The 21,595-nt window shown below is 44.5% G+C and overlaps 1 protein-coding gene across 4 annotated transcripts in view; it reads right to left on the bottom strand.

Moving 5' to 3' along the window:
• The window catches only part of dab2ipb (DAB2 interacting protein b), a gene marked incomplete at its 5' end in the record, with an annotated part of 100,252 nt that overhangs the window by 57,413 nt on the left and 21,244 nt on the right, over positions 1–21,595 (bottom strand). For 2 of the 4 annotated variants that reach the window (XM_079179122.1, XM_079179119.1), the window contains 2 exons: positions 3,061–3,179; positions 10,763–10,884. In XM_079179122.1, coding sequence (XP_079035248.1) covers positions 3,061–3,179; positions 10,763–10,849 — 206 coding nt within the window. The remainder of the gene's footprint in view (positions 1–3,060; positions 3,180–10,762; positions 10,885–21,595) is intronic. The other 2 variants (XM_079179120.1, XM_079179121.1) reach the window with 1 other exon arrangement.

Below are 21,595 nucleotides of genomic sequence, written 5' to 3'. Positions count from 1 at the left end.
TGGTATTATTGGTATGATAGATAGCACTACAGGTAGAGGATACATATGTATTTGGGGTAGCTTCAACGTGTTTACATACATGTACTGCCTTTGACTAAAACGATGTCCTCGACATCAATTGCAGTATATATGTAGATACGACTAGCTTGCTGCACTGACGAATAGTTATTCAATATTTTCTTAAATATTCATTGGAAAAATAATATCTGCCCAGCGCTTATTGAAAAGTTCATATATGCTCGACGGTTCAACCGAGGCACTCTAGCTGCTGCCAAAGAATCCAAAAACCGACATGTTGCACCCACTACGGTATTCATCAGTGCGTCCACGGAGTCCGGGAAAGGTCGGTGTGGATCAGACGAGGGCGCAGAAGCTAGTGCGGGTCAGAACATCTCCGACACAAGTAAAACGTGCAGAGGGCAACAAGTGACACGGAGGGTACGGCAGCATCAGGTCAGCGCACGAAACCATTACAGACCATCGCACGGAGACGCTTGATTAGAAACAGCATATGGCAGAGCGTAAAAACATGATTAAAGAAATAGTGATATTCATTTAAACTAAAGTAAGTAAATGTATATATATATATATACTGTACATATAAATATTAAATTGCTTCCCTAAAAGTTTTGTAATTGCTTCCTTCTTTCTGTAGTGCCTTCTGTTCCATCAGTACAGGTGAAGTTACTTCCATAATAATTACCTGGACTGTAAATTGTGCACCCTTTCTGTCACGATGTCCGGATGATACATGACATGGGAAGAACCTGCAAAGAACAGCCTGTCGACATCCTGAAGAGTGTACTTCAGTATAAATAGATGTACTTCCTTAATCCAGTAATTAGCGTGGGTGTGTGTGTGTGTGTGAGTTTGCACAGGGCAGTCGTGATCGTCCACACATCGCTGTGTTTCTGCTTTAGCCGACGATAGGAGACTTCTGTGTCCAGCCTCTCATTAACGGCGATCAATATTTCATTTTAGAAGACCAGCTGCTCCTCATCTGCAGGTCGCTCTCCTGAGACCGACTCGGGCAACACGGCCTAACGATGTCGTCACAGCTGACATGCACTCTGCAAATGTGTGTGTGTGTGTCTGCTCTTCACGCAAATATGTGGCTGTGAAATGTAATGGGAGAATATACGTTTTGATTACTGTTAAGTTAAGTAATCAAACTCATATAAATGACTGATTTGCAGGTAATTATCTGGTGGTATGACGTTTGAGATGTACAGTGAATACTAAATGTTCCCCGCACGCGCCGCATCCCTCACATTCGAGGCTGCACATCTGCACACCAGGGAGTTTGCCAGGCTATAGGATTCCCTCCCTCCATCTCTCCTCCTCCATCTCTCCTCCGTCTCATCATCTCTCTTCTGCCAATTCCCAAGTCTGCCTTCTTCCGCAGTGTGTTTTCTGCCCTCGGGCTGCTCCTGTCAGTCTCCTCCTACTACACGAGGACATGTTTAGAGAGAGCCATCATTATATAGGAGTCAATGTGTGCATTTGCAAGAGTGATGCATGGGGCGTGTGCGCGCGCACGTGTTTCTGTGTTAAGTCAGGTGAGATAAGATACCTGCTGAACGTTCCAATTTCCTGTCCGATATTTGCTTTCTTCGCCGGGGCGCTTTATCATAAATGCTGATAGGCTAGGAAATCTCACTACTGTTTGAAAAATAGAGAAAAGGAGAAGGGGGGTTGGAGGGGGGGGGGGGGGCAGCGAGGATGAAATTGGAGAGTGATGAGTTTGAAATGGATAGAAGGGAGCGAGGTTAGAAAAATAGACGGCATAACAAAATGAGTAGGAGTAGGAAAGAAAATGAGAAAACAGCGGGACAAAGGAAGGGTACATATACGAGCTCATTTTGTCCGACTGCACCGGGGGAACAGTTCACCATGTTCCACACTGAACAATTGCTAGTGTTCCCTTGTGATAGTTTGACAGTGATGTTAATGCCTCATTAAAAGTACGAAGAGAGGCAGCAGCTCGGCACAGAGTTTTTTCGAAAACCGAGAGCTGTGGAACATCTCTTCAAAAGCAGCACCTCCATTAATTAATCTCCACAGATGGACACCGTGGCTGCTTTCCAGACGTGGCAAACATAGGTGCTGGGAATTATAGCTAGTTACTTGTGCACGCATGGAAAGGCCATCAAACGATCCGGAGCGCGATCGCAGGACAAACACAGCCCCGTCCGGAACGGTTGTTGACGTCAGCGGGGTCGGGGCACTTGTTTGCCAAGTGGCTGAACTCCTGAGGAAGTCAGAAACTGGCAATTATCACAGCCTGAAGCAAAACACCATTGCATGGGGGGTGGCACTGTGGACGGAAGGCTTTACATAGATCTGTAGCGTTTAGACTCTGACGCCAGAGATGGCAGGGACTGATAGAAACGGCAGCTTGGTTTTAGTGAGGCAAAAACATCTCAGTCGATACCAATGTATAAATGAAGTCGCTAGTTCTGACGTGAAATATTTTCTAAAGCTGAAAATTCCCCTTGCAGTAGATACAGAACATGACAAATCACAGTTGCTCGGGCTGTGAAAAGATAGCCACAGCATGTGTGACGTGTTTTTTAACAGAGGGGAAAGCAATTACTGTTTTTGCTGCCGCACTCGCACTCTGCATGCTCTATTAGATGGCGAGGTGATGATATTCCCTATCCCCGTCTCTGTTGGCACAGCTTTTAGACTTGGTTGACATTGCGTATTTACTCGTCTCTCCATTTTCTCTGGCGAGGCAGAGCAAAAAGAATCATATTTCACTTTACATACAACCATTTTTTGCGACGACACGAGTCGAACGCCACAACTCCACACGAGAAAATGATCGCGCTCCAGCACGACACGGCGGAGAGAGAGAGCGAGACGCATTAGAAGTGACAGACTTGGAGAGTCAGGATTCACTTCCTCTCACGATACACCGACAACACAACACGCAAATGTCAACAGTGACCTGAATAACCAGCCATCAGGAATAGGGAGAGGGCACACAGAATAGAACAGACATGTGAACATATCCAGCGCACGCAAAAGTACCCGGCGCGACGAGCAAACACCCACCTGTCATTGTCGACGCTCCTGAAGCCGGGGAGGATGTGCCTGAAGCTGGAGTTGCGGTCCAGCTTGGGTTGACTCTTGGTGCGTTTTATGGAACCCTTCAGCCGGCGACTTAGAAAGCCCTGACGGAGAGAGAGAGGGGGGGGGGGGGGGAGACAGACAATAAGACGGCGTCTCTGCCACTTTGCGAGGGAAGTCTCCGAGATGCCAATCGTCGAGCTCAAACTCGAACAGCAGGACGGAACATATTAACACAGACATTTGCGCTCCACGTCCTACATTCGCGTGTTCATGTGCAGTTAATGCGTAATGCACGAGTATAGATCTTCATGTCAGAGTGAGAGTGACGTTCACAGTGGGAAAAAAAGGGAGGACGAGGTCAAAGACAGAATGTTCCTTGAATGCAAAGAGACATAAAAACACATTCACGTACAGGACCTTGACAAAAGATTCTCACAGAGCACAGATGTAATAATAACGGAGGAAGCTAATGTGTGTGCAGTAATTACAGATCGATTCCCACAGCAGGAATTACGTCAGTGCTTGCGGAAATTAATTCAACGGATACACCCCTTTATTAGTTTTCTCGCTCCTCTCTTTGTCTGAGTCTGTGTGTTTACTTCTTCTAACATCTGCAATCGCACTCCCCCCCCCCCAAGCACCTCGCTGTCTCCATGGCAACTGTTGGCTGGCATTAAGAGCGAGAGAATATGAGCGACTGAGATGTGGTGCAGAAACGACAGGCTGTAGCAAGTTTTGAGAAAAAATAAAAAATAAACCCGGAAAGAAAACACAAATATTTGTTTTCTTGTTTTGAATTCACTGCTGGGAAGAAGATCACAATGAAGAAGAGGTTGAAAAAAATAAAGGCCTTTGAATAAGGAGTACGTATGGGAGAGTAGACGACGGAGAAGGCCGGCGTCGTGCCGGGGAAAAAGCGCTGAACCAGGTATAGCGTTCAGGCTCAGGTGTAGCTTTTTATTCCAAATCGAAAAACGACACAGCGGCGGATTCACATGCTAAACAATAGACCGAACACCTTCGAGAGCCAAGAGGGCGACAGGAGACACACTCGCTCAACGACCTCCCTCAGTCCCAGTCAGGCCATTAACACACCTGTATAATTACCACCTACAGCGTGAATAGGTCGCCCCAGGGCAACAATGGAAGAGGGATAATTAGAGAGTGACTTCCAGACAGCCTGCCAGCTGATCACAGAGGAGCCACAGCATCCTGATGAACAACACCTGTCATCTGTAAAACTCTGCGGGCTTGGGAACAAAGACTCGCTAATGTCAGTGTATTCCTGCTCACGCGGGAGCGTCTCTGCTCCGTCGGTGTGTGACCCAAAAATAATAGCTGTCCAACTTCAACGCTGCGTACCTATATTTAGGAGCTTTTTTTTTTTAAAAGTGTGTTCACGCCGCCAAAATGATAAGATAGCAGTCGGTATTCACAGAGTGTGCTGTTGATGCACGGTGCCGTCTCGCAAGCGCAATACTCAAGAGGATACGGAGGAGCTGCGAGCAAGCTGCTGAACGTTAAAAAAAAACAAAATTGCGCACAGTGGCGAGAAAGCTCGAGGAAAATCTTGAAAACAAGTAGTATTAAAAAGGGCACTCCGCCAATTCCTACACATGAAGTTCAGGAGTACTACTCAGCCGGTTCTCCTGTGGCTCTGGAGGGAGCTTTCGGAACGTGTGAGCTCGGAGGCTACAGATTTCTAACAGAAGGCCTGCATTAGAAACCTGGATATGGACTTTGAATAAGGAGGGAACTTCCCAGACGGGGGCAATTGCAAGACGCTACTGAGGGTACAGTACGCTGATTTACGCTTTGAAGACCAGTGTACACCACGTCCTGTGTGCAATTAGCAGACGTTGAAGTATGAAAATGGGACAGCGGAGCGCTGCTACTGCAAAGGTTGTGGGAGGATCATTTTAATTCCCATCGTCACTTGAAACATTACAAAAAGAAATCAGCTGTTTTGTCATTCACCGTGATCAGGAATGAGTTCCTTTGTGGTCATCATAGTAAGTGGGATCTGACATATGAAGTTGGATATGCAGATGGCTTACTCTTGCTACCTGTTCAGGGGGCTCTTAGCTGAAAGTGAACAGGGCTGAGTCACTGCGAAACAGCCACATGACGCTCTCCTCCCTCTTCCTCTTCCCTCCCTTAGCCCCGTCGCTCACTCCATATGTGTATGCGAAACGTGTGGGCATGTGGTTAGATTAGCATTAGGCACCGTTCTGAACAAAGACAAACATGAGTCAGACTGTGCAGTGGGAATTTGGTCGTCTTCGACTGCATTTTCGCACCCCCCCCCATCCAGATCAGCTCCTTCAGAACACACAAGGAGAGGCAGACGATTTTTTTTGACTTTCTGATGGCAGCGATGGCGCTGCAGCAGAAAACACCCACGCGCTCTGTATGCGCAAACAGTGACACACACACACACACACACACACACACACACACACACACACACACCTTTCCTCATTTCTGGGTATCATTCACAATCACCTCCGGATTTATAGTAATTCCACGCCTCTTCCCTGTAGGCCCTGGAGAGAGGATCTGTGCCTGCTGCTGCTGTTGGTATATTCACAGCTGACAAATTAAAACGCTTCTCTTTTTTTTTTTTTTCTCCTCCATCCGCGAAAATAAGTCAGCGAAGAGAAACCTGTCCCTGTAGGCGAGGCAGATTGATTAGTGGCTGCTTGTTCTGTTTTTACTTCTCTGCTTGCCCTGATGGATGGACTCTGGAGGACGGAGGGAGAAAGGGAAACAGAACGGAGAGGAAGAGAGAGAGAGAGAGAGAGAGAGAGAGAGAGAGAGAGAGAGAGAGAGAGAGAGAGAGATGTCAGGAAGATACACCAACCTATGATTGCTCTGATTATTTCGCATTCCTCGCTCTCCCTTTCATCCACTCCAGTGCATGCGGACGGCGATGCGACATTATACAACGCTGCTCTCTAATTCAGTCGGCCTGTCAAAGCCCTTGCAGAGCTATTGGACGGGTTAAAAGGTCAGCAGATAATAACGGCCCTGCTTCTTCACTTACAATCAGTCAGTAAGGAAGACTGATGCCTATATTAACACCAGATTAAACCCCCCGGGAGGCACTGGAAGCACCGCAAAAAGTGTTAGCATTTAATTTGCCTCGACCGCCAGCTCATATAAGATGATTGAGAGAGCGAGAGAAAGAAATATATATATATGCTGTGGAAGAGAGAGAAAAAAAGATAGAGACATATGGTGAAATGGAGGAGAGGACAGATATGGAGGTGAGAATAGTCACACACAAAAAAAAAATGGAGAAGAAATGACAGTGATTGCTTGCCAGAGAGGGATAAGCTCTAGGAGCGGGACAAATGGAAAAAGTGCAGCACAATGTGTGGGTGGCAGAGCATGAGCTGAGAGAAAAAGCAATAGAATGAAACTAAATGGGGGGAAAGTGAGGAGAAAAGTGCAGCACATGAGCGACAAGGTCGCCGGTGGATCAGGGCTCGGCGGCGGCAGCGGCCGCGGAGAGAAACAACGGACGCGTCAAGTACAGTGGAATGAGTTTGGTTCCTCCCTGTGGTTCACATTCTGATCAGTCACACATCTCAGCGTATGTGTTTTCATGTGACATCAGTTGTTTCGTGTCAAGGAACTGACGGCTGACATTTCCTGACAACTACAGAAACATTGTAAACAGCTCGACCTCTCTCCAGTATGTCTTGCTGCCTGTGATCAGTTCTGAAAAGGGGACATATCGTGAACACCACCAGTGCTTGTGCACATATATTATATATATACAAACTGTGAAATTTGACAACCCAGTCAGTTTTTTTTTGTGGGTTACTTGGATCAGAAAACACGGTATTCAACAAGCCATTAAGATTTGGTTTAAGGCGGCACAATCTATCATTGCAGCTTCCATATTGCGATGTGCGCATGAGCAGTAGTCAAGTCTTGTTCACCACGCTTCATCAACGGGACGTGTTTTTTGGCGATGACATAACCATTCACATCTATACAACCGTATATGTTTACTAGAGCACAAACGTGGTTATCTTGCCTCTTCATTTTGCTCTCCAAGTGCACTAGATCACTGCATTTAACTTTAAAAATGTGGCCGACAATCTTGAGGGTAAATATTCCTGTATTTTTCCACTGAGCGATGTATATCACAGAGGAAAACAATTATTTCAATGTCAGTCTTTCCCCAATATCCTGGAGACCTAATTTGGCTCCCGATGTCACATCGAATATACCAACCTCCATCTGAGTATCTCCACCCACGACAAGTATATAGATATATGTGTATTCTATATAAAGAATACAGGTATATTCAGACAGACAGTATGAATGTTTTTCAACGTTAACGCATTAAAGGTGTTCCAGTATAAAACCTGAAATACCCTTACGAGGAGGAAAATAAAGCTGACGTGGCCAGAGACTACAATGAAAACTGACACCTAATGAGATTTCATGCATCGCATCATTGTTCTATTGTGTGGTAAAGAAACTGGTAAATTGACTTATGGGAATACAATTTCCCCGCGAGCCTGGTTAATAATGGCTATAAATATCAATGCATGAGTGGAAAAAAGAGAAAATTCAATACGGGACATAAATACTGTTGAGATCCCTCCATTAATTAATTTCTGCTCGGCTCTTTCGTATCATTGGTCCGCTGCAACGTCTGAACCTTTACGTCTCATTTTGCAAACACACACTTACGCACAGAAACATGATAAGGCCATTACAGCCCGTGCAACCTGACAGGGGGCATTACGGTGTCACATGTCAGCGCGAATTTCAATGAGCTCTTTAATTATTCCGCATTTCTACGGCTGACAGCTAATTAGCGGAAAGGAGGGGATGGATTAATCTGACTCAACATGCGTCCTCGAAGGGGAGGAGGGGCTGGGGTTTTCACCAACACCTCCGGCCCCGGCGTATTGCCGTATTGTACCGGCTCCAAAAGGGTATTTGACGGCTGTAGAAAGAATGTGTTTGTCCATATTTTGCTACATCACCTTGTTTACAGTGCAGAATGTGTGTTGGCTTTCCTCTGCGCATGCCCGTGTGTGTCTGAGAGTGCAACAGGCCGGGCATACTTGATTGTAATCTCAGCCTGTCCAAGCCCATTAAATCACCACTAAGAGGACAGCTCAATTTTATCGCTGGGCTTTTTTTTTTTTTTTCATGAAATTAAAGCAAATGCTTGCAACAAGTTAATTCTATTCCCTTGGCTTGGCAATTCCAGGCTCCCCTAATGGGGGGGCTGATAGAATCAGTGCCTGGACAATCAGCAGGGTGTTCCCTGCTTCCACATCCACCTCTCTTGTCCTCCTCAAGCACAACCTGACGAAAACAAGAGACATACCTGTCCAATTAGACCCCCTGCTATTATCGGAGAGGAGAGAGGGGAGGCAGGAGGGGGGAGAGCGGAGTCGGGGAGAGATTGGATAAGGAGCTAAGTCACAATTGAGAATCAATCCAGCCAGCTGGTGCAATCAGCGGGACGTGGACGTGACAGACTTAGATAAGGTTTGTTTGTCTGCTCTTTAAACAAGTACTGAATAAGAGAAACCACAGAGTTGCAACTTTTGCATTTAACGTATGCAATCTTTGAGTATTTCTGAATTGGCTGTGGAAGATTAGGCTTTGGAGAGATTTTAGTTTTCTTGCATGCCTACTGGGGAGAAATTGTTTTTGAGAAGTGCTGGAGGATGTGCTTACGAGTGTGTGTGTGTGTGTGTGTGTGCGCAGCATCCATTTGTGTGTGCAGACAGTGAACCCAGTCTCTGCAAAAGAACATGAGAGAAAAACATTTTGACAGATTTAGCTCAAGGCCTAGGAGGGATACTTTAGATGTCACCACAACTCTTTTCACTGGAGGGAGAACAGTGAGGGGTGGTTTGTCATTGCTAAAAGTGGGAGATGCAGGAGAGACGGAGGAGAGTACGGCCGCCTGCCTGCATGTCTTCCTGTTTGCATTCCTACATTTGTGTATGCCATCATGCCGGTATCTAATCCCTCTATCCCCCCCATACAATACTGTGTTTTTCTCTACTGTAAGGGCATCCATTTGAACTATTGGCAAATATGTGATGACGATCAACACAATTTTAGTGAAATCTGATTTGTTTACATCCAACAAAAGTTGATGGAAAAAAGTTCCTCTGGGGAACTTAGTTGACTGTGCTAACCTCAACGTCCAGAAGGGGGCAGTACGATGAAATAGTGAGTCAGATATTGTCTGGGGCTGCTTTCTTTGCCCAAGAAGTTACTGCTGCTTAGCAGTGAGCCCACAGAAGTAAGTTAAGTGGTCATGTGATTGAGACAGGATGACTTTGCTGCAGTGCTCCCCCCCCCCCCCCCCCCCCCCCCCTCCCCCTTCTTCCCTGGAGAGTACAAGGAGCAGCGTAACAGACACTTAATCAATATTTAGCCCCTCTATCTGACCCTTCCCGTCTCCTATAAGCTTTTTATTCTTCTTTTCTTTTATATGATATATATATATATATATGTCTCTCTATATCCACTCATTGATTCCTGGTCACGTCAAAATAACACGACTCAATGACTCAATTCACATTCATGAGACAGAAAAAGACACACTCACACTCACACTCACACAAACCTCATTTCCTCTTCTTTATATGAGCAGATGAGAGTTTTGCAATCTCTAGCTTATCGGGCTGTGGTGATTTGATCAACTGCTCAGTAAAGTTATTTCATGAGACACTTTATTCTCACTCTGCAGGTGGTCCAACACCAGCGGTTCTAGTTTTTATTTACTGTGGGATTTTGCTCAGCCTTAGAGGCATCCAGATGTGTCTCTTTTAGAGATAAACACTACCTGATGGTCAAACCTTGACTGCTGAAGATGTCTGATAAAGAAAAATTGTAAGAAATAAGAATATCTTTTTATTTTTTCGCATGTATTTTAGCCTTTAACGTCCTTCTCTAAAGTCCCGTACCTGCTCTACCCTTACAGTACAAAGGCTGAAAGTTACCATGAAGTTGGATGATTGCCTATGAGAGTGAGTCTGAGTGCTCTTGGCCCTGCTGGCCAAACATCTACTGTTTACAGTTCACCTCCAGGTTGTCATCTCCCCACTCATTACTTATTAAATGCCAATATGCACTGCTAATTGCTAATTAGCGTGAAATTGATGACTCATAGCGACATTTTTTGCTTCATTAACCGTCTGTTTATCTATTGAATTAAACATGGCGGAAAGCGTACCGGATTCAAATTAGAGAAAGATGACAGACAAAGAACTGCTCTGTGTGTGTGTGTGTGTGTGTGTGTGTATCAAGAGGAAGAGAGACAGTTTGCTTATGAGCGAGCGAGTGACTGTGGGAGGTGTGTGTCGGCTCACATGAAGCATGTTGAAATTATTCAGTGTGAGATGCAATGAAAAATCCCACAGGATGTAAAAAAAAGAAAGAAAAAAAAGGCAGTGGAGGATGGTTGGCTGAAAATAAAACCCAAGATGTGGAGATGTGTGAGGTGTAGACGCCTAACATCAAAGGCCCCATTCCAACATTTGAAGTAAATGAGTTTCAGATTGGCACGGGTCCATCTGGACACCAGACACATCTCCTGTAGACATTGATACACAGCTGAGAGCCTCCTAAGGCAAACTAAGGTGGAGACGAAGCGCAAAAAGGACACAGAACACAGAGACAAACTCACAGTACTCACGGTGACTCTGAAAGGTGTGGCAGCCGTGGACGTAGCCTCCATAGTGGGTGTGTTCTTGTCTGAGGAGCTGCCTGGCATGCTGCGTCGGCGTCCTGTCCTCTCTGGAGGAGACTCTGCGGAACAGACAGATCGTTAAACTTTCTTTTCCTCACTTTGTGTAGCTCGACATTTTGGGAAACGCAATTGTTCCCTTTCTTGTCGAGAGTTACAGGAGAAGATTCAAGACAATTAGCTTAGCTTAGCCTAGTTTAGCGTAGCGTAAAGACAGTAAGAGAGGGGAAACGGCTAGCTAGGTTCTCTCAAAAGTAAGAACAGAACCAAAGACACTGACAGAGTGTTGAGTGAGGGTGTGGAGTTTGAGTTGCCCAATGGACGTAGACTCAGAGTGCTTCAAGAGAAAGTTTAGATATAAAGCATTCAACCTGTGCCACTTTAGATAAAAGGCAAATGTTGTATGAGAATATGCAAAAATACATGTTTGACTGTGCATCACTGGACCATGTAAAGGCCTGTTCCTCCCTAAATGAGTCCATTCAGGGAGTAAAAGGCTGTTGCTTTCCATTCTGGATTTTCCCATCATTTCCCTGTTTAAGATAACTTATCCGTTATCTTTTTTTTTTTATCTTGAATCTGTCAATCTAATGCTTTCTCTTTACTTGGAAACACACAGAGCAGCATAGTATCACATCCGTATGAAAGAGTTGTTGAACAGTTCTGGAGTCACTGACTGTGAGCGGCAAATCTGGACACGTCCTAAAGGAATGTTGAGCATGCATGCATCCACAGACTTCACACTTAACTGCCAGCTCATATGTGCAGAGCAAACTATCACCACGTTAGTCATTTGGTAAACTTGTATTACCCCAAAAGGTGAACAGAAAGCTGTTTAGACCACAATGTTCTGGGCATGAACCTCAGGATGAAATTATGAAGCAACTCCTCCTCCCCTTCTCTCACACACACATACACACTACACTGTAGTATATAATATGGATAAGGAGTGTTATATATATATATAAAAACCTTGTAACCATATATATATATATATATATATATATATATATATATGGTTACAAGGTTTTTAAAAATGCGATAAGCTTGATAAATATATATTCTTACAGTACTGAACTTGACAGCACTTGCACGCCTCAAACTGCTGGTTTTGTATACATTTTAATTAAAAACTTTTCACTTGAGAATATGCAACTAAACAAAGGAAAGACGCATGAATTTACATATGCTGGTTTAAATACTGGCTTCAGCTAAATGAGGACTGATCCGATATTACCAAACATTGGATGTACCGAATTTTGTGCCAAAAAGTCATATGACATTTGCATATGCAGCATCTCTAATAAGCCACACACACACACACACACTTGGAGTGTGGCGTGTCTGTCGAGCTGAACTGTGCTAAATTAGCTGTCTGCTGTTCAACAGGCTGGGTGTCTGACTTTGCGCACACTGTAATTGAAGAATGAATGGAAAAGCACTTCCTGCTGTGCAGAGCACAAGCCGGCATCCCAACCCCCATAATTCTCAGCTTTACATAAACACAAACGCAGTCCGCAACAACAAACAGCAGACGGACACAACGTGCTCCGACGCAGAGCAGACGTCCTCCGTCGCAAAAATCAAATCTCTATAATTGAAAAGCGGAGCCATCTGGATCCTCTGAGCAGCGATCCAATGCTCTGTGGAGGCGAGGACGATTTTAAAACTAGCTCGGTCTTTTGTGTCACAGAGACATGTTACGACTCAGGACGTGACTGACAATGAGAAGTGGTCCACGTCTGTCAGAGTGTCGAGTTAGTCTCCATAAACAAATTACAAGTCTCTGAATCCTGACCTTTAAAATCATTTCAACATGTTCTTTTGAAAGCTGTGTTAAGCCCTACTTGGAACAGTCACATGTATTTATATTTGCAGACTTAAGCCTGACTTAAATCCAAGGCTGCCATCAAATAGTTGGGGTTTTCTTTCCGCTTAGGAAGGTTCCTGACTGAGTGAAATGATCTGGAAGTATCTAAGTGGCAGCCATGATAAGACAGCTAAGAGCTAAGGAAAGGAGCTTCAGTGCTTCTGTTCTTATCTCCTTTAACACATGTTACACTGGACCATTCTTTTTAAAAAAGGAGAAAATTACACAATTCCTTGCAGCAGCCACATTTAAAGCGACGCACCATTCGGCCCTCAATAACATCCACCATCGCTGTTTAATCGTACACTGTGGATAGATTGAAAACATTCTTCTTGGGGAGGTGTAATTCTGATTTGGACAGGAGTCTTTGACCTGAATTGTGCTGCAGCGCTGAATTTGCCACTGTAGCCTACTCAAACAAACACATCCTTCCGCCCGCCGTCACGGGAGGGCAGTTGGAATCTCTGAGCACTGCGGTTATCTTATAAATTCTACCAGACATCTTTCCTTGACCTCGTGTACTTTTCCATCGAGGTCAAGGAAACCTGGTTTCAGCCCAAGTCTCCAACTGTTACTGTCAGTCCGAAGAGGCCACGGCCGCATGCACTATGTACAGTGTCTTCATTTGTAGCAGGGTGATAAGCTGGTCCTGTCCCATCCTGGAGACTGTTTCATGCATACAAATGGATGTTTGTCTGGCCTAATGGAGTTTTTACAATGTCTGACTCTTCGTTTGTGTAACTTCAGTCATCTCACTGAGGGGCATAAAAAACCTGATCAATCCATTATAATACAAACTATATATATATATATATATATATATACTAACAGACCACTAATTTGTCTCACTTCCTTATTATAATAAAGAAATATGGTGGTATTGAAATGTCTGCTGCCATGACAACAAGTTTATTTAATCCATTCGAGTGTAAAAAGGGCTGACGAGGTAATCATGAACATTGCCTGAATTAAGTCAGCAGTGTGAATTTTTCTCTTTTTCTCTCGTCAACAACTATTTCTGCGCTCAACTTCGCTGGATTTACCCCTCCAGTCTTCTTGATTCCTTAACGGAAAATCTCCCCGCTTTGTACACAGCTGGCTGCTCCGAGCTCAGAGGAGAGCTCACACAGACACACAAACACACATCATTTAGTCGTGAACTAATTGCTGTGTGAAATTGCAGCGTGCGCTTCCACATGTTGTCACCATCTGGGTGTAATGCATCTTTACAAATGCATGGAAAATGTCCCTTGCCATAACTCGGTCATGTGTCTCTGACTCCAAACGGTAAACATGCGCTCGCGCCCAATAAAACTTAAATTAAAAACACGACTTCCGAAAACCGAAGTAAATCATCAAAGAGCCGTTTACCACGGCGTGTGGTGGCTGGTTTCAGATTGTTAACACTTTTCTAAATGGTTCTGAACACCGTTCAGAAGGGGCCGTCTGACGGCTGTTGATTAAGCTATTTCATCTGAAGTTGTATGAGGGAGCATCTAGCATACCAAGTCTCTACTTTTTAAAGGTCAATCAAAGGGTCAGAGGGCCCACAGACAACAGCTGATGTGTCAAAAGGTGAGGTGTCTTTGAACTACCAAATCTATTCCCTGCATGTCGTTTACTTCCTTCTCTTCCTTATCGTGGCCATGTTATTGTCGTTCTCCTTCTCAAGATAATCGTTATCGTCAAACCTCCGTATCCAAAAATGTTCCGACTGTATCATCGCAGCATCATCTCCTACCTTAAATCACATTCTCATCCGACCTCACCTCCTCATTGCGCCTCTCTCGCTGCTATTCTCTACCCTTTCACATTCCCCCAAAAGTCATACCACCGCCCCCCTTCTCTTCCATCATCACATACCCACAAATAGAGCCATCACTCTGCCTTGATTCCACTCACCTCTGGGCTTACTCACAGTTGTTTAATGGGACCCTGAAAATGCCAGTGAGAGCCCTGGGGGACATAAAGCTGGACAGCCTGCATAGATAATAGTCACCTGCATTTCTTGTGTGCACAGGAGTGAATGTGTGTCACGGGTCTGGCCCTCAGAGATAGGGCCAGTATACAGCCTGGGAGTGAAAATATCTCTTTGTGAACATTCAATAAAAGATTAACCAAAATGAATAACTGAGTGTGAAAGGAATAGTTTGACTTTTGGAGAAATTGTCTGTTCTCCTTCCACTTGCCAATCAATCCACCCACTAAGCCATCTACCCGTCCATCCATCGTTCCATCATATCCAGAGCTCTTCCTTCCTTCCATTAACATTCAATTATACTTTGACCTTTAGGGGAAATATCTGCTCTCCTGCAGCTTGTCGCTATCCATCCATCCATTCGTCCATCCATCCATCTATCTATCTATCTATCCATCCATCCATCCACCCATCGTTCTATTGCATCCAAAGCTCTTCCTGCCTTCCATTAACATTCACTTTTCATATTTCCTTAGTCTTTCCCGGCGAGGCGTGCTCCATCCAGTGACCAGTGCCAGCTAACGTTCCCTTCCTCTCAGAGCTCACCAGCACAGGATATTACAACGAGTAGCCGAAAGGTGGGGGAGGAAAGGTTCAAAGCCTCTCCTACTTCCAAAAACAAAGAGTCAATCATTTCAAATGTTTTGTGCGCTGCTATCAAGGCGAGACAAACGGGATGACTGTAGTATGAGTATCTGAGGGGGAAACCACAAAAAACAGGGATGGGGATGAACACAAAAACTTATTTTTGCTGTGGCTGTGCCGAAGTGCTGAGCTCATATAATAATAATAATGACAGTTGGCTTTTTGAACACGTGTTCTTTTGCCTGGGTCGACATGCTGCATGATCTTTTATCGCTCTACGAGATGGCTGTGCTAAGTGGCTGATTTCACAAAAGGTGCTTGTGAGCAAGTTGTTGTTGTTGCACGGGGCATTTAATCTGACTTGAAAAGAAACATTCGGCATCTACACTCTGTAGCGCTGGTGTTACACTGGGAAACTGCTGACTAGGAGTTCTTGATTTGTGTCGGAGAAATGTCTACGCCACAGAAAAGATGTGCGATTTGTGATTTAATGTAGAATTACATGCACATGTTCATTGCTGCTTCTGTTTATGTGTTGATGAAATATGTATCGGACACATGAAATACTTTATCCAAATGCTGAAGGTCCTGGTTCCTGGTTTAAGTTTATAAACCTAAATTAAGTGATCTGGGAGAAAGTTACTCCTGAGCGACAACTTTCACATTCATGTAGTCATTTGATCGACTATTAATATAAAAACTATTATAATAGCCGCTTTAAAATGCATACTGGAACAAGGCGGACGAATGTTCCAACCTGTGCTCATCGAGCTAACGAGGGTTTGAGTACAAGTTATCAACAGCAGCACGTGTCGGCGCTTCAACATCTCTATACAACGCGAGTGCTGTAAAATAGCCTCCAAAGAGAATCCAGAGTTCTTGTGTTGTGACAGGAGGGAAAATCAGAGGGGAATTCAAACACGCACACGCGCACACACACAAACACACACTCTGTGGGCCGGTTAAATGTGCAGCAAAAATCACAGGCTGTCAAGCTGTGTTTACTGTGTTCTCTCTACCTGGAGGACTATCTTCTCTTGGTCCTGCCCCGCCTCTCGTCCTCCCTCCCTCACAAATACATCACTTTTCTGTTTTTCCCCCCTCAAGTACAAGACAACTAGAACTTGTCTTGACTGGCTGATAGTGCCACATAAATAAATAAATAAATAAAAAAAAGCTCCGTCTGACTCTGGAATATAAACTGTGAATTAATGTCAATCAACGAGCAATCTGCCATTTATTGTGTCAGAAGGCATAGTCTCATTACTGGTGTATCTGACTGGTTTACGGAGGTCACAGCGGAGGCCTCACACTGTTTTACAGACACGCCATCAAATTGTCAGACTACAAACACGTGTTGGTGTGTGAGATAGAGAGAAAGAGACTAAGAGAGCGAGAGTGTTTCCTTGTGGGTGCACAGAGACCGCGATGTGTTAACACTGAGCTGTGAGGACGGGGCTGGACTTGTGACCTGTGAGATGTGGTATTTACACAGCGCAGAGATGATGGGGGCGATAAAGAGGTGCTGCTCCATCTCCGTGGACACGAGGGAGTAAAAGAGAATCATTTCAAACCACACACTAGTTCGGAAACAGTCGACAGTCACTTAACTTCCTGCTAACGCTGTGCCCCTCTCCGAGGTCGACTGTGTGGCGATGACGTCACAGCGGCCTGAATTTAGACCAGAATTCAGAATGAACACCCCAAAATGGAATATGTAAAAAAAAAAAAAAAATCTAGAAAAGTTTGTGAGACACACGTTCGACAATATAAAAGTTCAGATATCGGGAGCATCAAGCAACACCGCAGCGAATTTGAGCTGGATTCTATATTCGACCCCGTTCGAGCGACATCCAGCGAGCGGTGGCTCTGCTTCATGTTTAGTTTGGCACACAAATGCCTTTGTATGCAGAGTGTTATGGGAAGGCAGAGGAGAGGGGTGGCGGTGGTGGATGAGGAGGAAGAGGAGGAGGAGGAAGAGGAGAGTGGGCTGCAGGAGGAGGAAGTTTGTGTTTGTGCAGAGGGCGACACAGCAGCAGCAGCAACATTCCTCCGACGGCGGACTGCGATCGCACCAACTTCAATAACATCCACTAGCAGACACACAGATATGAAACAAACATTATCATTATTGAGAAGATTTCTTTCTCATTCCTCATTGTTTTGTTGCATATTGTGGCATTAGATCCAGAGCCTGTAATACCAACCACAATATGAACTGGGCTGCCATCAAATATCTTTGTCAAGCTCTGGGAAACACAAGGATAACGATGGCTAAAACACATCCATGCTCGAGAAACGCAGTATCACGACAGCACACTTCATGTTCCAACCTTGACTGTGCACACACACACACACACACACACACACACCCACACACACATGCATGTGAAAATATCTACGCTTCACTTGCACACGCTGTCTGCTGTATGTCGACAGGCTGTTTTCAGGACGAGAGATGGCAATGATCTTCTATAGTTCCACAGCTTTTTACCCCCCCCCCCCCCCCCACAATCATTCCCAGGCTCTGGCTCCTGTAATCTGAGTTGATATATATGGATTACGGGGGGATTAGCCTGCACCTGTCCTCCTGTTATTGGAGTCTTTTAGGTGCTCAGAAGCGCCGCGTCATCTGGCCCCGTCTCCATGATTCACCGGGCTGAGGGAGAAAGGGGGCAGGCAAGGACACAGACCCCAGAGATGAGACTAAAATCAGACGTAATCCCGGGTTAAACATTGCGATGATGAGGAGAGTTCTGGCGCTCTCTGCTTCATCGCTATATCCACCGTCTCTCTGTCTCGTCTGCTTCCCATTAGATGCTCTCAGAGGAAATGGATCCTATAATACAGACCTGACAAAGTAGATGGGAAGTACTCGTCCTCTGTTTTAACTTTTAACTCATTTCTACAGTTTTATCTCATATATATTCTCCTGCCCCCTTGGCCTGACAGTATATGCTGAAAATGAAGGCAAAAAATGATCAAAGAATGAGGTTGCCTATGCTGATTAGCGAAGCCTTTGTTTTACTAAAACGAGAACCTTAATCTCAGAGAGGATGCTCGGGCGCAAACAGATCAAAGGGCTAATCTGTTTGAGAGAAAACAGGAAACGTGATTCCTTTGGCCGTGAAGTTAAGTTCTGAACTTGGCACTACTGAGCTCTGAATCCCTCTTTTTTTTTAAATATTTAAATCAGATTAACACTGGGATCAAATCATTAATTCCAGCCTTCCTGTGTATACAAATGTGACTTAGGCAATGGAAACTGAGTCATTATGATATTTCTGTGTTGTTGTGGCCATGTTTCCTACCCAGCCTCCTCAGTTCCCATCAGCACACACACACACACACACACACACAAACAAAAACAAAAATCTGGCTACATCATAAACAGCATGACAGAAACTAAGCATGACGCAGTTGCACAGATCAAAAGTGTGTCTTGATAATGACCCTCTGAGAATATGATTATGTGCAATAACTGTCAGTGGTAATGCATTATTGAGTTGTTATTGAGGAGTTCAAACACGATCGTGCGAGCTTGCTGGCTGTAACTCTTTCTTCACTGTTGTGATATTTCATGGTTCCACGCAGTCGGTACTTTGCTTCTTGTTACCGCATGCTGGGTCGTGTATGCGTCTGTGCCCTCGCCGTGAACAGCCGCAGAGCTGTCGGAGCCTGTACGTCCGTCGGTGCATGTGTGTGTGTGTTCAAAAATGTTGTAAAACCTCCTCTTCATTTCTAAAGCCATCGTGTGCTGGACTTACCATGCCAGTACAGTTGGACCCGATTTGTATTCTTGTTCTGTAATTGTCTTCCTATCACCATTAAACTTCCTCTGCTAACGTTTTGTTCAGTATTTCCTTCCCTTTCCTGTAATCTTTCCTTTCTTTGGCTTGTTTAGTTCTTCCTCGTGTTATCAGAATGTGGACCCATTGAGAGACTGTATGTGGTATTGAGCTATACTGAGACTGAGACAAGTCTCCCTGACTCATCCTCTAACATTTCATTTTGACGTTTCATTCATGTTAAGACAAAACAATAGTTGAACTCTCATGTCTGTCCGCTCGATCTAAGGCTGGAGCCAGGAGGCGGTTAGCTTAGCTTAGCATACAGACTGGTAACTGGGGGAAACAGATAGCCCGTCTCTGTTTAGAGGTAGAAAAATGTGCTTTTGTTTAACACAGTGTCGTTGTCATTGTATGGCCTGTGAACTTTTACCAGGACCTATTTGCACACACTTTGAATTGTGCTTTTACAGGTTAATTATTTACCGAGTTGAATACTCGTGGAGGCAGACCATTGAATTTGCTAAATTAAATGACAAAGAATTACCCCCGGAAGGAAATCACACACAACAAAAAACAGAAAAACTAAACGCAGTAGACTCTGCCAGTAGCAGATAGATTATATATGTTCAAACAAACCGTAAGAAAGGGAATGGATGTTATGTATATGGAGGCCTTCATAAGTACAGTACGTGAAGCGTCTATTTCTCTGTACACAGTTGCCAGCTGGTGTTTAGGTGAGCTGTTGTCAGCTTTTAAGTGTAAATATGGGTCAGCAAGAATATAATTAAATCAATGGAAAGAAAACTAGAATGGCAAGTTATTTGTAGGAGGGAGCAACCAGCTGGTTTGGTTGATACTCCTATGGGGGGGGGGGGACTCAACCACCGATGGCAGTCTATCTGATGCCCTGCAAAACAATATGATGTCAAGCAATAACGGCTCCACTCAGCCAAGTAAGAGAAAAGAAAGGAGACAGACACTTGACTTTGATCCACTTTTCAGAGACCTAATTCACCCACCAAAGCGTCTCTCTCCGAGGAGATACAAAAGTTTAGTCGAGCTCAGACAACTTTTCTATGGGTTCTGTAAGTCCTTTACAATTTAAAGATGTTATGTCTCGTACAAAGACTGCAAGATAAAAAGAGACCGATTATAAATTCTGTTACGAAAAATGGCAGTATTCCATTTTTTTTTTTCCACAGGACAATTCAGAACAAAGAGTTTGATTGCATCAAGAGTTTCGAAACGCGGCGGCATAACAAGTCAGAACAGACAGTGCGCTCTCTCTCTTTCTCTGCCGTTCTCCCTTTGAGATAAGCAGTCATTTTGTATGTAAATGTCACAAACCTCTGCAGAAAGAAGGGGAAACGGATCCAGAGTGTGGGGAGAGTGAACCGAGCTGATACGACTTTTTCCATTCGCAGATAATGACGCGCTGACGCGCACGCACACGCTGAGAAAACAATGAACACATGAGCTCATGCAGCTGCCACCTGATCGGGGCCAGTGACGGTGTGTATACACCGAGAGGGGCAGCAACAGTTACTTCCTAAAGATAACTCACAGAGCTGCTCCAAGGCTGTGGCGTGAACAAAAACACCCTTTTTATGCAGCGCTGCTGGGCTTCTCGAATGAGACACATTTCAGCGATATCACATCATCTGTAGCTCCAGGCACAGAGAAGTGTTTACTTGAGAGAAAAGTCTTATTGCGAGGAGTTAGAGAAAGCATACACACATATTGAGAGGCGGGCGGTTTGAATAATACTGCCCAATCGTGTTTATGTAACTCTATATATATGTAAATATTGCAATAGTGGTATAGTGAATTTTGGGGAAATTGGACCCACCAGATGGAAATGTCTGTTCTTTATTGTTTGTTTTTTTGCTCATCTCGTGAGTCATAAATACCTGGCAGATCAAAGTACTTTGCTTTCTGCAGTAACGTGATTTCATTTCACAACTAGTGTTTTGAAACCAAGATACCTGGTTTCCATGATCGGTGAAGGGGGTTAGAGAATCCAGTATAAACACTAGCTAGTTTCTAACTTAGTCCATCAGTTTTACCTGCCGGTGTAGTTGGTGAAAATAGCTGCCCGCTGCTGGAAAAGGAACCAAAACAGATGAGTTTGGGCTGAGGCTGTAAAACCCAAACACGGTGTTGAAAGATGCTAAAGCTGTGTAGAGCTGAGGCCAACTACATAGTTGGGTTATAATTCTATGTGAGTTCATCACTAGAAGCAACTCCTTTCACATACAAGTAGTCATTTGATACACTGTGATATAAAAATATTGATTACAGCGACTTTTAAAAGGTCCAGCAGGTCGGAGGACGACAGTGGCGCGACCCGCGGAAACATTAATGACCCTTTTTCTAGAGCCAGTGTTTGGTTTTGACCGTTCTGGGCCACCGTAGTAACATGGCGGTGCAACATAGTGGACTCCATGAAGAGGACCCGTCCCGTATGTAGATATAAACGTCTCATTCTGAGGTAACGGAAAAACACAACAATTCTTATTGTCAGGTGATGATACACTAAAGAAAAACAC

This window comes from Pholis gunnellus (genome assembly GCF_910591455.1).
Source record: "Pholis gunnellus genome assembly, chromosome: 18".
In the NCBI taxonomy this organism is placed as follows: Eukaryota; Metazoa; Chordata; class Actinopteri; order Perciformes; family Pholidae; genus Pholis; species Pholis gunnellus.
The sequence above is the reverse complement of the archived record's forward strand: the minus strand, read 5'-3'. Positions and strand labels throughout refer to the sequence as shown.